The sequence below is a fragment of the Chamaea fasciata genome, unplaced genomic scaffold (assembly GCF_029207755.1).
Source record: "Chamaea fasciata isolate MVZ Bird 193981 ecotype frontalis unplaced genomic scaffold, bChaFas1.0.hap1 SCAF_2, whole genome shotgun sequence".
Classification (NCBI taxonomy): Eukaryota; Metazoa; Chordata; class Aves; order Passeriformes; family Sylviidae; genus Chamaea; species Chamaea fasciata.
Genome location: NW_027094087.1, coordinates 25756738 through 25772270, shown reverse-complemented (window position 1 = coordinate 25772270; position 15533 = coordinate 25756738). Strand labels below are relative to the sequence as shown.

The following is a 15533-nucleotide window of genomic DNA, read 5'->3' as shown; positions in this document are numbered from 1 at the left end:
CCACTTGGGAATTTTAATTGGGACCTGTATTTGCGATAGAACTATGTTTTACAAGAACGGTGATGTACATCTTTTCAGAATCATAGCTCAGTACATTTTTTGAACTCCAGAATTAACTCAAACTGCTCTTTCTAATTTGCAGCCATTTTCCAATTTTGAGTATTTACACTAATTCCAATTGGGAGGTTTTTGTGAATACAAAATTCTGCCATGTGTAGAATATTTTTTTAAAATTGGTGAAATCTATTTAACATCCAAGTAAATTACACTTTTCAAGTAAAATATTTATATTTATTAGGATGCCAAAAGAACAAACCATTTTGGAAGGAAAGCCACGTCATGCAGGCAGAAAAAGATGTCTCTATAACTGAGGGTTTGGCCCAAATTAAAGCAGCCTCAGAAATAAAATGAAGATTAAATCTATTCAACAAAACAGAAAAGCTGTAACACTCCAAACTCCCAAATTTTTGTACTCAGCTTTGGTCCAACAAAAGCTTTTTGGTCCCTTCTTTTTCCAAGGACTGTGAGAAAAAACTGACATGAAAAGCCAGTACTTTGAGTAGACTTTTCAGTTGTGTATTGATACAGCTTGAGTGAACGTGAGTGTAACGATGAGTAACAGTTCCAGAACTGTGCCTGGGCTTTCTAACAGAATTTACTAATACAGATGAAAAAGAAGAAAAGGCCACAAAATTAACTTGATCCTAGGTTGACAAACCACCCCCACCCCCCCAAACAAACCAAAAACAAACAAACAAACAAACCACCAAAAACCCCACCAAAATGTTTTTATTTTATCTGAGTTGTGTCCAGTAGGAACAACATAGAACAAAAAATCAATGGTGTTCAGAAACAAAAAATGAAGTAGTTGAGGTCAATAGCAGGCAAAAGCAGAAGGATGGTTAAAAATCATTCTGTGTTCAAAGAAATATAGGGGGGCCTAACTACCCCAAATACCCCAAGAAAGAAGTCGCCAAGGAAAAAAAAAAAGGGAGAGAAAAAAAACCAGACAGCAGATGGAGCCAGGACTGCTTTTCTCCACATTATCCAGCTTCCTTTTATGTCTCCTTTTTGGGCCTGCTGTCTCTAGAGGCAGTCTGTGCTCCCTAGGACATACCATTTCCGTGCAATATGCAAAATAATTTACTTGAAATAGAACAATTACAAATGCAGATACAATTTCAGCATAAATCTGTGTTTAGCTCAGTTATTTTCTCTTAAATTCTCTTTAAATCATTTAAAGCAGTGAATTGCATGAACATATCATTAAAGTAATCTTTATACAAACAATTTACCTAAATTAATATAGGAAATCGATTATTCGGGCTTGCTAGTAATCTACAATGAACATTTTAATATCCTGTACAGAACATAATGGTCTTTTTCAGTCTAAGACACCATGATATATTTCATTAACTGAAAAATAAATGCACTAGTACTAATATACAATATCCAGTATAATTATTCACATGGTGCATAATGCAATTCTACAGTATAAGAATTTTTTCATCTTTTATTCTGTGGTAGTTTATATCAGACTTCAAAGACACCTTTTTAATAAAAGTGATTATAACATTCTCTAAATAGCTCCAGAAAACACAGAACTAGATCAAATTTTAAACTGTATCAACTAATAAATAGGGTTTATAGTAAAAAATGTTTCTGACAATTTGCATAAACTTAGATTTTTTAACTTCTCTACTAATATTTTACAGATACCCTGTTTCATTTAACATCTGACAGCAGAAGTGATTCACTTAGGTAAATAAAGTTTGTGAATATGTACATTTGCTAAAATTTAATTACATAGTCTAAACCTGTGGCTCAGTATGTAGAGTCTACTTCCAAATTGTCACCAACACGTCACATGCAAAAATGTCATTGAAGAATAATTGATTGGCTTACAGAGAAGAGGATGAAGTGTTGACTGAAACCTCTCCAGCCTCTTGCTCAGCTATGTAGAAAATTAAAGTAGTCGATGATGACAGCATTTTCACCACTTCAATACTATTTTTAGTATTGTGGTGCTCCAAGACTGTAGTGATAAAAGTGAGCGCATATACAAATGAGCTGCCATGTATTACATCACTACTAGACCGTGACATCACTCATTTATGGCTGTGTCTGTAACCTCTGATCGGTAAGACTGATCCCTTCTCATGAAAAATGAAAAGAGGACAAGGCATCAGCAGGCTTCCAACCAAAGTAAACAACACAGGAGAGATAAATTTTTTATAAGTTAAATTTTCATTTTTCAAAGGAATACTTTTTGTAAAAATCACAGCTTAGCTACAACTTTTCAAACCCAAGTTATTGATTCCATCTAGCTCTCAACCTCTAATAGGAACCAGGGCTTCTGAGCATTTTTTTTCTCTTTTCTTAGATAAAGATATGCAGATAGTTCTTTTCTGTGGTGTAAAGCTAGAAAGAGTCATCTGGAAAAAGCCATTTACAAAAGGGACTCTGGACCTGTAGACTGGGAAAGCTGATTGCTGTCCCTGACAAGACGGTAAAAGAAAGACTAACAGAGCACACAGATAAAGCTTTTTGCAGAAGTCAGCAGAGTTTCTTCAATGGGAAATCATGTCTGACTAGTTCCCTCTAATTCTATGAAGCTGTCAGCATGCAAGTAAATAAAGGGGATATGAATACACATAAGTTTTTCAAAAGCCTTCTAATAACATTCCACAGCAATGTTATCAGAGAAACAGAAGTGTCATGGGACTGAAGAAATTTCTTTGTGGACTGAAAGCTGGTTAGGTCACAGAAAACAAAGGACAGAGTTTTATGGATTTTTTACCATGAAGAAAATTCACAAGGAGAGTTCTCCATGCTTGGACCAATTTTATTCATTTCCTTTAATAACCTATAAAAGGTAATGAACCCTGAAGTCTCTGAGATCACAGCTAATAGCAATCTCCTTTGGATAGTGAAATTCAGTACTACCGGTGACCAGCTCCTGAAAGACTTCATTAGAGTGACTTAAGTGGGCAAGAAGTTGATAAATGAGCTTCAGTGTGGATAGATGCAAGATATCTAGAAGAAAAAAAAATCTTAACTCGAGCTGCACAATGCTGAATTTGGAACTAGCATTTGCAAGTCAGCAAAGTAATTTTTGGGCATGGCTGTTATTCCTCCGAAATATTTGGTTTAATGTTCAACGGCAACCCCAAAAACCCAAGTAATATTGGACATCATGAGGAAGAACACAGGAAGGACTAACACAGAGGGCATCATTCTGCTACTACAGAAAACCTGTGTGAGCCCATTACTTGAGAGCTGTATGTGGGGGGATAGGACTAAGAATTACATAAACAAGTGAGTGGGTAAGCTAAACAAATTTGGCAAAGCCATGGAGGCATTTGGCAAAGCCATGGAGGCATTCAAAGGAAATTAAAGATTAGTTTAAAAAAGGGGGGGGGGGAAATGGGACTAATTCATTGACATGATTAATAAATGGATCTTAAAAGGACCAGATAAAGATACGCCCTCTGACATATCAAATCCAGCGATGGTGAATGATGGGAGATTGGAAAGGGAATGGACTGCAGAAAGTGATGTAACTTATTACCCTCCCTAAGTGACAATTCCTCTGCCACTGTCAGAGACTGACTGCTGGGAGATATGGACCATGGGTTTGTCTCAGCAGGCTATTTCTTAGAAGCTTATTATCCTCGCCAGTAGCAGTGAAACAGAGAGAAGGAAAAAGGAGATCAGTATTGGTGGAGAAAAATACAGTAAAGAAAAAAACATGGAAAATATGGGCACAAAAGAGAAGCGTTACTGAAATAGAAATATTGGGGCAGGAAGAAAAGATAGGTATAAGAAACAAGCAGAATTTCATAATATTTCCCTACAAAAACTGCTGGCATAGAAGAATATTACTTTTAGCAGTAGGCAAATTTGTTTTATTGTTTAATTTTTAAATTATGGAACTTACTTTGTTATAAAAGGTCACTTAATTAGCTATGGTAGAATTTTGTAGCTGCCCTGGACATGAAGCAGACTTCAACTACAGCCTGAATTTTAAATGTTTAGTTTCACAAATATTACACACTGATAATTCTATGAAAAATAGGAGAGATTTTAGAGTATTTGAAATTAACTGACTTAAATATTATACATTTTTGTACAATGAATATATGAATTTTTTTTTCTGTAACAAAGACCTCTGCAGATACTTCAGAGATGTGTTTTTCCACTGTCATTTTCAGTTCTGCAAACTTGATGTTAAAGACTATTAAATAAGGATGGTCCTATTTAGATGTGATTCACATGGATACAAAGAGCCAAGCTAAGCAAACCACAGGGGAAAAATAAGGCCTCCTGAATTTCAAAAAGCATTCTGCTCATGCTTGTCCTTTGAAATACACTATAGTGTATCAAAAATATAAAATTAATATAATTTAGACAGGAAAATCCACAAATAAATAGAATTATGTCGATCCATAAGCTTTATTTTCCCCAGCTCAGGTGAGGTTGGAAGGGAACTCTGCAGACTGTCTGGTCCAACCCCTCCTGCCCAAAGCTAAAGGGGTTGAATTTTAACATCACTTTCTGGATCTATTTAAATCGGTGTAGCTATGGCCAAGCAACTGCTTGGCAACTACACCACCCTGCCACATCCACCACAGCACTGAGTTACAGCATTATAAGTTACTGGATAATAACATTAGTATAACCATCCCAAGGGAGGCGTTATGCCCTTTGGAGAAATCCCAGGTCCAAGGGAGAACAATGTATGCAAAATTCTTTTATCTCTTTCCTTACTTTTCTTTCTAAAAGAACTTGGGTCCCAAGTCCAAAAAGAAACAACAAACAAACAAAAAAAACAAAAACAACAAAAAAAACCCCAACCAAACAAAAAACACAATAAACCTCAGGCAAATATACAAAAAAGAGAAGAAAAAATGAGACCACAACGAAGGACTTGCACCCACTGTACAGTGAATATGGTGTAAAGTATTTCCCACCACTGCAATTTAAACTGGCAAGAAGAAATAGGGCACCAGCATATGGAGAAATGTCTTGATCGTCCACAAAACTGTATCTACTCTTGTCTTTAATGTAGAATTTTAAAAAAACCACCCAACCCCAAACTACTGATTGCAACGTTCATTTTGGCCTACCTACTTAAGCAAGACTTCAGTGCAAATGGAAAATCTTTATAATCAAAGTAATTCAAATAGCAGTTCCATTGATTTTGTCATTGCATCATTTAACTGTATTACTCTACCGCTTGAGACAGGCTGGTTTAGAATATCATCTGCCTGATGGAGATCTGCTTTAGGGACACATACAAGAATTGTAAAATCCTTCAACTTATCTGATAGCCCTGAAAGGAAAATATTTTTGTCTACACTATGACTGCGGATACAAAGAATAAGATAATTTTGTAACATTAATGAGAAATTAAACAAAAACAAAACTGTTCTTATAAAGTTTACATCAGATCAACACAACAATAATTCTAATTAATTTTGCATGACTTCCCATTTTTGGATTTTCTGAAACTTCACTACTTTGGATTAATTACGTTCTGTTCTGGCTGATTGTGGTTTCTGTTCTGAAACAAATGCTTTGGTTGCTGCTTTCAAAATATTTTAGATTTTTTTAAAAAATCAGCCATACTAAGGACTGAAAAAAATGTTACTGCTGTGATAAAGTTCTTGAAAGGGGGGGTGGGGTTTGGGTTGGGGAATGGCAGGGGAGGAAGCTAGAGAAACAGAGTGTTTAAACTCTAGTTTGATACAGAGATAATCTGCAGTATTGGTTTATTCCTGTGAAAATCTGTTCTGCAATGTAATTTGGCATTCTTGTATACAAATGCTATTACCAGATTTCATTACTAGCATTCACAACATTGTTTACTATTTAATACTAATTCATAATTAATCTTCTACCTTCTTTCTGTATACATGTCGTATGCAACTTGAAGATTTTTTTTCTTTTCTGATGTTGAGTTGAGAATTTAACCTGAAAATAATGGCCAGCATGTCACCTCACACAGAGTGAAGATATATTCCAGATGAAATGCAGGTATTTTGTGGCAGGCCTTTACCCTCTCACAGCAGTGAAATCCAGCAGATCTTGTACATCACTGTCCCCCTCTGCACTGCCTATGAAGGTACCAAGCTCACAGACACAAATGTAGACAGCAGAGCCAAGGATCATGAGAATCAGATCTCTGTTTACATAACCACAGGCCACTTCTCCTGCCTTTGCTTCATTCAGGGAGTATTTCAAAATATATGTAGGGACAAACAATGAATTAAGCAGGGATCTGTGGGCTCAGTAAAATTAAGTTTTATCCACAGCTACAATGGAATGTATCCGTAACACAAGTGATGATGGACAGCTGTAACTGAGAGCACATCTCCACCCTGAAGGGATACAAGAGAGGGAACAGGATGAACAAAGCAGAGACGAGCATTCATTAATTTATTATTATTTACTATTATGGTGATGCCCAGTGGATAACACAGAGATCTTCTCACAGGAGCTGTTGCAAAGAACACAAACTGAATAGCATTCATTCTCCTCACATGTTGTATATTGATCACTGTTGTATACTGTGAGGGAGGACAGGAACAAAATAAAAGCAGACACTTTAAGAAAATAAAAAGATGCATTAAAGACAAGATTGCCTCACATATAGACATAACTGGATCCTAGCTGAATAAGGGACCTGACTTCTGAGTGTCTGACCTCACAGCACTCTTACATAACAGATTTTTAAATGAAATAGAAGCAATTATTTTTAGTTTATTGGATTCAAATTCTGCAAAATTACATACTACCACACACACATGCATCTACTTATGTACACCAGAGAATTCAGTAAGGCTCCTTCTGAGTCCATGAATCCATCAACTCAAGGCCTTGAATACTGAGGTTTTTTTTCAGTACTATATACAACTTAACTTCAAAGGAACCATTGAGAGTGCACCTCCTCAGACTTTGGCCCTAGCTACAGGTGACAGATTGTCTCTAGTACTTTTTATCATACACAGTCTTTGCTGGTGATCTGTTAGGAATGGACCCAGCACTGTACAAAGATAACATCTTATTACATTTGAGCATACTTGCCAGCCATCTGTACCTAATAATATTGCTTTCTCTCCTCTTCACAGACGCACATTACTTGTATTTCTAACCCTACGGTCCTCTAATCTTCCCCTATAATGATTCTAACAGACATTGTGACAAATTAATATACCCCATAAGCTACTTTTATGAGAACTTTTTTCCTTAAAATAGCCAACAGGCACACTATATTCATGTAGTTTAGGAAAGTGTACTAGTTCACTCTCTACTGCTTCCTTTTCTTGGTTTATAAAGTGAACACACTAACTTTCCACAGTATTTTCACACAGACTTCAAAAAGTATTTCGAGCAGAAATCATACACCAGGGAATGTTAGATGTCTCAGAATAGGAAGCAGATATGACTGGATATTCATCTAAACAAAGTGAGAATGGGGTCTGTCTTGGATTTAGTCCAGCTCCACTGAGGACAGCTGCATGTTTTACACAAAATATGCATTTCCATCTGGAAAAAAAACCTTCATATTTTTAGTCGCAAAACTCTTAAGTAATTTCTTGGTCATTTCTTTAAAAAATTAAGTGTAAGTATTTTTCTTTCAAAAGTAAGTTGGGGGCAAAGTTGCTTATGCAACCAACTTTTTATGTGACAGCTCCTCAATCAGAACACTGCGAGTCAACCAGGCTGAATTTCCTCCATCCTCCTACATGAGATTAAAAATTGCTTTTCCCACTGCAATAGTGAGAAAAATTCTCATTAACTACCTGGTGACCCACAGGTGAGGAATAATACAGCCAGTGTTCCCACTACAGTTGGAGTTGTTCAGCCTGGAGGAGGCTCCAGGGACACCTTATAGCACCTTCCAGTGCCTAAAGGGGGCTAAAATAAAGCTGGAGAGGGAGTTTTTATTGGCATGCAGTGATGGGACAAGGGGCAATGGCTTCAAACTAAAAGAGATCAGATTCAGATTAGATATTGGGGAAAGGATTCTTTACTATGAGGGTGGTGAGGCACTGGCACAAGTTGCCCAGAAAAACTTGATGCCCCATTCTTAAAAGTGTTCAAGGTTGGATGGTGCTTTGAGCAGTCTGGTCAAATGGGAAGTGTCTGTGCCCATGGCAGTGGGGTTGAGACTAGATGAGCTTCCAACATCTATGATCCCATGGATTAAGAAAAAAACCCCAAAATCTCCCAAACCAACAACCAAAAAAAAAGCACCCCACTTGAAATGGCACACAAAATTAGAGCAAATATCTTAACCTTTAGGTTTCCCTTAGTGAAATCAAGAGTTGAACTTAGCGATCCTCAAGGATCCCTTCCAATTTAGGTTATTCTATGTCCTTATATTGTTAAAAATGCAAGGTCAACTATAAAAAGCAAAAAAAAAAAAAACAACCAAAACAAACAAACAAAAACCCAACATGAAATAAGTTAATCTATGCAGTATGGATTTGTTCTCCTCTTGTAGGGATTAATTATATTACCTTTTTCTGTCATAGTGCAGTGGAGCCAGATTTCCATCGGTAGTCATTTGAGACAGAAAGGAAATTCAGAGTCATTCTGGCTATCTAAGGTGGGCATATAAATGGAACAACTAACTTAAAGACCACTCTGCAGCTGTGCAGAATATGTGCAACAGAATGTGAAAACAATGTGAAGCTCAGTGGGAAGATGTGGGATAAGTTAAATATGCTAAAAGAAAAATAGATGCAAAGCAGGTCAAGCTGGAGACTCAAAACAGTGGACCCTGAACCTTTTGGATTTTCTGTGGCATCTATACTGCAGGGATAATATAAATTCCATCTCACAGAAATATTATGAAGGTCAATTCATTAATGTTTATAAAGCATTCAGAACTACAGTGGTGAGCACTTCTGTTGGAAAAGTCCATGGGGAACTTAATATTCAGGCATGTTCTGAGTTTTAAGTATGCAAAGAAATATTGAAGTACTTTCCTATGAGCAAACACTATTTGTTCTGCTAAGTGAAACCTACAGAAGAAATACGGGATCATGTAAATAAAAGTTGTCTGTGCAAACAAAGTTATTTAAGAAATGTGGAACTTCTTGAGTGCTTTATTCAGCAACCTTAAAGTCTGGAAATAATTTGAAGATGTAATTGCATGTGTTGGCCATGAAGGGTGTGCATTACTTCATTTAGGATTAATTATGCAAAAAGAGAGAGATTTGCACAAAAACCCCAAACAAGTGAATCCAGTTATACTACTAAAGGTACCTTAAAATCTTCAAAATTCTTTCAAAAGAAGCTTTTAATATGCTATGCCTTTTCCCATGGATAAATCCTATTTCTAATTAATACAAACACTAAAAAAGGAGAATGCATTATGCTTATCACAAATTTCATGAAATTACTATAATCTAATTTAGAAATGTCATTTATGACTCTGCAGTTTTAAACAGAATAGGGTTCTGCATCATAAGATCCAAACTCTGGTATATGGAAAAAAAAAACCTTCCCAACATTATCTTATTTACCATTTAAGTATTAAATGAACTCTGAGAACTTACAAGTAAGAGTTCGTACTAAATTTAAAATGGTTTTTCATGGAAACGTAGCACTTTACAAACATTTTAATTTTTGTTCCTGTATGATCTTAGCAAGGAAATAAGACGGATTAACCAAACAGCTCAAACTGACTAAGACACTGTGGATAGCTTATAACAAGGATTTTTTGTTTTTATTCTTCATAACCAAAAATGTGCTCCTGCAGCGTTGTGCTCAAATTGCCATTCCAAAATTCATCTTCTCTCCGTTGTCACTGAACTATAGTGTCATGTTGCATTTGCAGTTAAAATACCTACTTGGCTGTTGTCAGAAGGATTAAATGTTTATTTTCATAGGTTGACAAAAGAAGGTATTACCATCTATAACCTCTGGGATTTAAAATTTAAGACAACCTGATAGGAAATCCAGATAATTAAGATATTTAACTTGGCTACTCATTGACTGTATCTTGAAGGCCTGTTTCTGCAAAACATAAGCAAGATTAGGAAGGCACAATTGCAATTGGCCATGGGATTCCATTTCAGTTTTAACAAAAGCCTAAAACTGTTCTGGCATCCATGGGTTTTGCATAAAGACTAGGTAATGAACATACTGAAACTATGACTACACTATCAATATAAACAATACAGCAAGAGTTAAAGGATGTTTACTGGATTGCAAGACTACCCAGTAATAACACTGAAGACCAGTTTGGGAAAGAAAAGAAATCTCATGCTTTGGGGCTTAAGGGCAGTCTGTAACCATTTGGGAAGCAATTCTTGGAGAAGATTAAATTGCCAGATCTTAGACCTTTTTGTGGGTATCCAGTTGCTGCCCACAGCAAAAGAAAACATGTTAGAGTAGATTAATTGTATACTTGGTGAAGTACAACCATTACTGTGCTCTTAACTGAGGTCTTGAGTTCAAAGTTATTAACCTCATGCTCTACAAATTCAATTCAACTCTACAGTTGTTCTCCAAGAAAACCCTGAGTAGTTCTACATGGGAGACTTTATTTTCATGAGGAACAAGTACTTCACATACAAAAAAAAATCTTCATTCTTATTCAGTTTTTCCCAACTGCGTCATCCCCTAACAAGCAACCTTCTGCAAATGTGATAAAATCACTGTTTTCTCCTTTTATGTTCCCTCTGCTCAAAGTTCTACTCAAATGATTTAAAACATCCTAACTGTGAACTTCTCACTCCCTTTATTAATAGCAGATCTCTCCCCAGTGCCGTATTTTAGTTTCTAGATGGTCTGGACAAGCACAGGTGAGCCTAAAAATCCTTGCCAGAGGAAAAAACCAACACATATATAGAGGGAAAATACAAAGAAACAAACCCAAGGAAAATAGGTCTATCCCAATTAAAATTAACACAGACTTTAGTAGCGTATTCTCCTGGATCATGCCTAGTTTTAGGATGATGCTGCTATCTCACACATTCAATTCAACTAATGTGAACTATAATCAAAATTTTCATGATTTCCACTTGGATACCCAAATCCCAAGAGCAGCCCCTAGATGCAGCCTAAACTGTACCTCAGCTTCCTGCTGTCACAAAATAGGTATGACAATATTTCACATTGCTTGAGAACTTTGAAAATGGTGCCACTGATTCATTATTACAGCTACCAACACATAAATTTATCGTGCTTGAAACAGGACGTAGCTATTTCATATGTAATAGTTTCAAGAATATTTCATTCTTTCAGTACAGAAGATCACATAAATGATTTAAATATAAATGTCAAAAGTAACTCATAGAGAACATCTTGGCGTAAAATATTCAGTTTACTTCTGTTAAACTCTGATCTGTAACTCAAAAAGACACTCTGGTCATAACCAAGCTAAAAATGCCACAAAATGGAGAGCTGGCTTTCAGGTGTGTTACGAATGAAATCAGGTGTGCTACCATTCAAAACACTCTTCTGCTAGTGGATTGGATCTGTGTTTTCAGTCAAGCAAACCTCCCACAAACTTCAGAAAGGCAATTTATTTACATAAAAAACTGCAGGGAAACGCCCTTTAATTCTTAAGTGTGAGTCAGCTTTTACGTTTCACTTTTAAATGAGGACTTTTACAATCAGCAAAGGAAGGAAAACCAGTCCGAGGTGCTGCTCAGGCTGTTAGCCCAGACTGCCTCGACCCTGTAGATAACAAACCAAAAGCGCCGTGAGCTTCGCTCAGTTCTGCACGCAGCAGGATCACAGATCACGGATCCTTGAACATGCAGCCCCTGGAACTTATGTAACTGCACATGCAAACACCCAATTGAAACACCAGAAGTGCTGCACGACAAAAGCTCGGGGAGGACGGAATTCGGGTCATGTGTGTTTTTAATTCGACCCAGAGCGACTGAGGTACAAATTCTGGCCGGGCTGTGGCCCCCCGGAGCGGGCGGGGGAAGCTGCGCCTGCGCCAGGCCCCGCTGCCCTCGGCTCCCCCGCAACAGCTCCCGGGGCTGCCTTCGAACACGCTCCCGGAGCGCTACAGAGCTGCTCGAGTGCAGCCCGAGGAATAAACACTGCGGAGTGTCTGTCAGGAGCACATGATCACCGAGTGTTTTGGAAGTTTGCTTTCGGCATACCTTTGGTATCTTGGAAAAAGGAAGCCGGTATTTTGTGTACAGCAGGCTTCTGCAGTAACGTGCATTCATAAGCAAGTGCTGCTGCGAGCAACCAAAAGGTTTCACACGCAAATATTTACTTTGTTGAGAACATTTTAACCTGAGAGCTAAGACAGGCAAATATTGGCTACTGAAATCTTCTTCAAATGACATATTCCTTTACACATATTCCAAGTAGATCTATCAAGACGTAACACAAATTGTCTTCAAGTAATATCAAAGAAAACAAGGGAAGTAACGGAGATAAGGGGGAAAAAGTTTCATCTTATGTTGCTTATTTTCACAAATATGCAATAAGAAATAAGAATGTATCTCACTAAATACAGATCTTTGTCCCTACCACATGACTTAAACATGAAAAACCGTGTTGAGTTTTAGCTTTACTTAGAAATCTTTAAATGTCAGACCTTCTACTGATATTTAACGTACCTTGAATGCTTGTATTATCTTTTACTGATGTGACAAAAATGGGAAATCCCTGTACTGAATACCTGGAGTTTCACAAAATGCTAAATTACTGTGTACATAAGCAAAAGTAGTCAAACCCAAGCCTGGAAAGAAGGTATGATTCTAATGCACTCGTTACTGACTGTCTGTTAAACTACAGAATCATTTGAGTCAAAAGGCCGGAACCTGTTGTGGTTCAGAATGGCAAAGAACTGTAAGAAAAAAAGAATTAGAATTTTGTAGAACCTGTCTAAAGGTCTCTGAGTCTTTAAGCCGTAGGGGTTCATCCTTCTCCCCTTGAAGTCTGCAAGAGTTTTGACACCAGCTGTAGCCGGAAGCCAAACAGAATTAGAAACATGGTATCTGAGATCAGGGAAGCTGTGTGTTTCACAAGGACCAGATCTACGCACAAAATGTCTCATAAGCTTGTCTTGGTTGTTTATATTTCTTTCTTCTTTCCAAAACAAAAAAAAGAAAATAATGATGTGCTGGAGTTGACTGTAATCTAAATTTCAGATCAATTTGTATCTGATTAATAAAAGCAAAGTATACTTAATAGGTGGAGTCCATTTACTCCTGGTAATGAAAATTGCACTAATTAAAAATTCTGGTTTTAAAGCTTCTAATCAAAACAAATAAGCAAACAAAACTTTGTTTGTAAAGCCATCAGAATTCACACAAAACTAACAGGTAATAGTAGAAGACCATAATCTCCTGTCCTGTTTTGTCTTTATTACAAAAGTAGGATTTTCATATTCCAGAGTTGATCAGAAGTACCAAATAGTTTGTACTGTTTTACAGCTGCAAGTATTTAAGACCACCACTAAAAGCTTTGTTGCAGGAAACAGATATAAACCAAAATACATACAGGAATATCTCATGCTTTCTACTCACAGAAAATTCCCACTTAAGGTGACCAACACATAAAAAGCAGAACAGATTTGGCAACTTTTGGTATTTATGCTGTCCCACCAAGTTTGCTATCACACAATCAGAAACTTCAGTACAAGTGGTAAACAGCCACCCTGAATCTACATCCAGCTCCTCACCAAGAATTTAAGTCCTGGGTTCAGTAGTAACTGCACTGTCTTTTATTTCTAGCTTGTGCCTTATTCTTAAAATAGAGAAGGAAAGGTGGGGAGGATGAGAAGAATGAGGAGGCAACAATCCTCCTGTAGATGCATACAATCTTCAATTTCTAATGACTTGTACATATTATCGGTACTAACACCATTTGATTTGCTTTCCTGTCCACAATCCTGTCAGCAGTTTGGGGTCCAAGTGTGAACTTGGAATTCGGCCCTGAGTGTTGAAATCAAGATTTCTATGAATTTACTGACCACCCCAACTCTGCAGCAGGAAGAAAAAAGCATCCACTGGATCTCTGTCTTATCATTCCAAAGTCCTTATACAACCACTGCAGTTCTCAAGTAAAACGCTTATTGGTATCATATTACTACCCCCCCCCCAAACCCCAAACCCAGGATAGCTTTTATTATTTCTATAGAAAATAAAAAATACAGCCTTTACCTTACAGATCTGAAAATAATCTGAAGTGAGCGTCTCCTGGATCTCCTCTCTGGGTGTCCCTGCAGCTCCCGCAGTCCCTCCTGGGTGCACGGAGCCACCACCAGCCCCACTTCCACTGCCACCGCCACTGCTTCCAACAGGGGATGCGGCAGTTAAACCATCCAAAACTTTGCGAAAATTAAATTTCTTCATTTTGGAAAAATCTTTCGGAAGATTTGGGGGGGAAGAAAGGATGTGTCGTAACACATTCAGCTACATGTAGCGACCGAAAAAGTCTTTAATGGTCCTCTGAGTGAGGCAGCACTTTAAGTCTCTTGTACCAAACAGAATGTCAATATTAGGTATGATTGATTGAAAAATACAAAGGCTTCATTTTGTCAGACCTGGAAAGGTCCTTTCCAAAAATAAATAAATAATAAATAAATAAATAAAAAATCCACAAGCAGCAGGACTAAGATTTACGTTCAAACAAGGAACAATGGAACAACCGCCATCGGGTTCACTCACAAAATCCACATTTAGCAGTGGTCAAAACAGAAAAGTAAATAAAAAATTCAAGCCGGCATCCAAAACAGTGGGATCCATCCCTCTACCTTATCTGCCTAAGACCTGCCTTCGGCACTTGATTTTTTCAGCAAAACTACCAAAATGCGTCTACATTCAATTTCCCCTTCCCCTCAAAACCCCTTGGAGGCAGAGGTATCTCTGCCCCCGAGGTTTCCGAGGAGCAGATTCCCCGCTCCCAGCCGCTGGTGCGACTCCTGTTTCTGGTTCCCTGCCCACCCCAGCAAATGCCGGCAAGCCGCTGCCGCACTCGGTGTTCCTCTCTCTCCCCTCGGGCTCCACGGCGGGGTGCGAGACGCGGGGTGCGAGATGCGGAGTGCGAGCCCCCTCGCTCTCCTCGCCGCCCCGACCGCCGCTCCGTGAGGAGCGACGGCAGCGAGAGACCCCCTAAGCCAGTCCGGCTGTCCCGGGCTGACCACCCGTCCCGTCCCTGCGCTGACGGACCCCCCGCCCGTCCCGATCACCGAGCCTGTGCCGCTGCCGTGCTCTCCCCCCGGAGCCGCTCCGGCGGGACCGGGCTCCCTCCTGCGCCGGGGGGACGCGGGGCGGGGAGGGGCGGGAGAGAAGCGGAGCGGGGCAGGTGAGCGGGAAGCGGAGGGCGGCGGTGGCGGCTCCTGCCCGCCCGGCGCGCTCGCAGCCGTTCTCCGAGGTACTGAAAGCTCCGCCGGCTTCAGCCGCAGCTCCTCCTCCTCCCCCTTCCTCCTCCTCCTCCTCTCCCTCCCTGCCTCCCTCCCCCGTCCGCCAGGCCCCGCCTGCCGCACCAGAGCGCAGCCGGCGCCGGCGCCCCGCCCCCTGCTCCCGGCTCCGCGGCGG

At 38.9% G+C, this 15533-nt stretch overlaps 1 protein-coding gene across 5 annotated transcripts in view; it reads right to left on the bottom strand.

The window, feature by feature from the left end:
* The window catches only part of STXBP5L (syntaxin binding protein 5L), a 184445-nt gene extending 169066 nt beyond the window's left edge, over nucleotides 1–15379 (bottom strand). For 2 of the 5 annotated variants that reach the window (XM_066175316.1, XM_066175318.1), the window contains exon 1: nucleotides 14157–15378. In XM_066175316.1, coding sequence (XP_066031413.1) covers nucleotides 14157–14348 — 192 coding nt within the window. In that variant the 5' untranslated portion in view covers nucleotides 14349–15378. Of the gene's footprint in view, nucleotides 1–14156 lie in introns of all 5 variants that reach the window. The other 3 variants (XM_066175315.1, XM_066175317.1, XM_066175319.1) reach the window with 3 other exon arrangements.
* Between the last annotated feature and the right edge of the window lie 154 nt (nucleotides 15380–15533).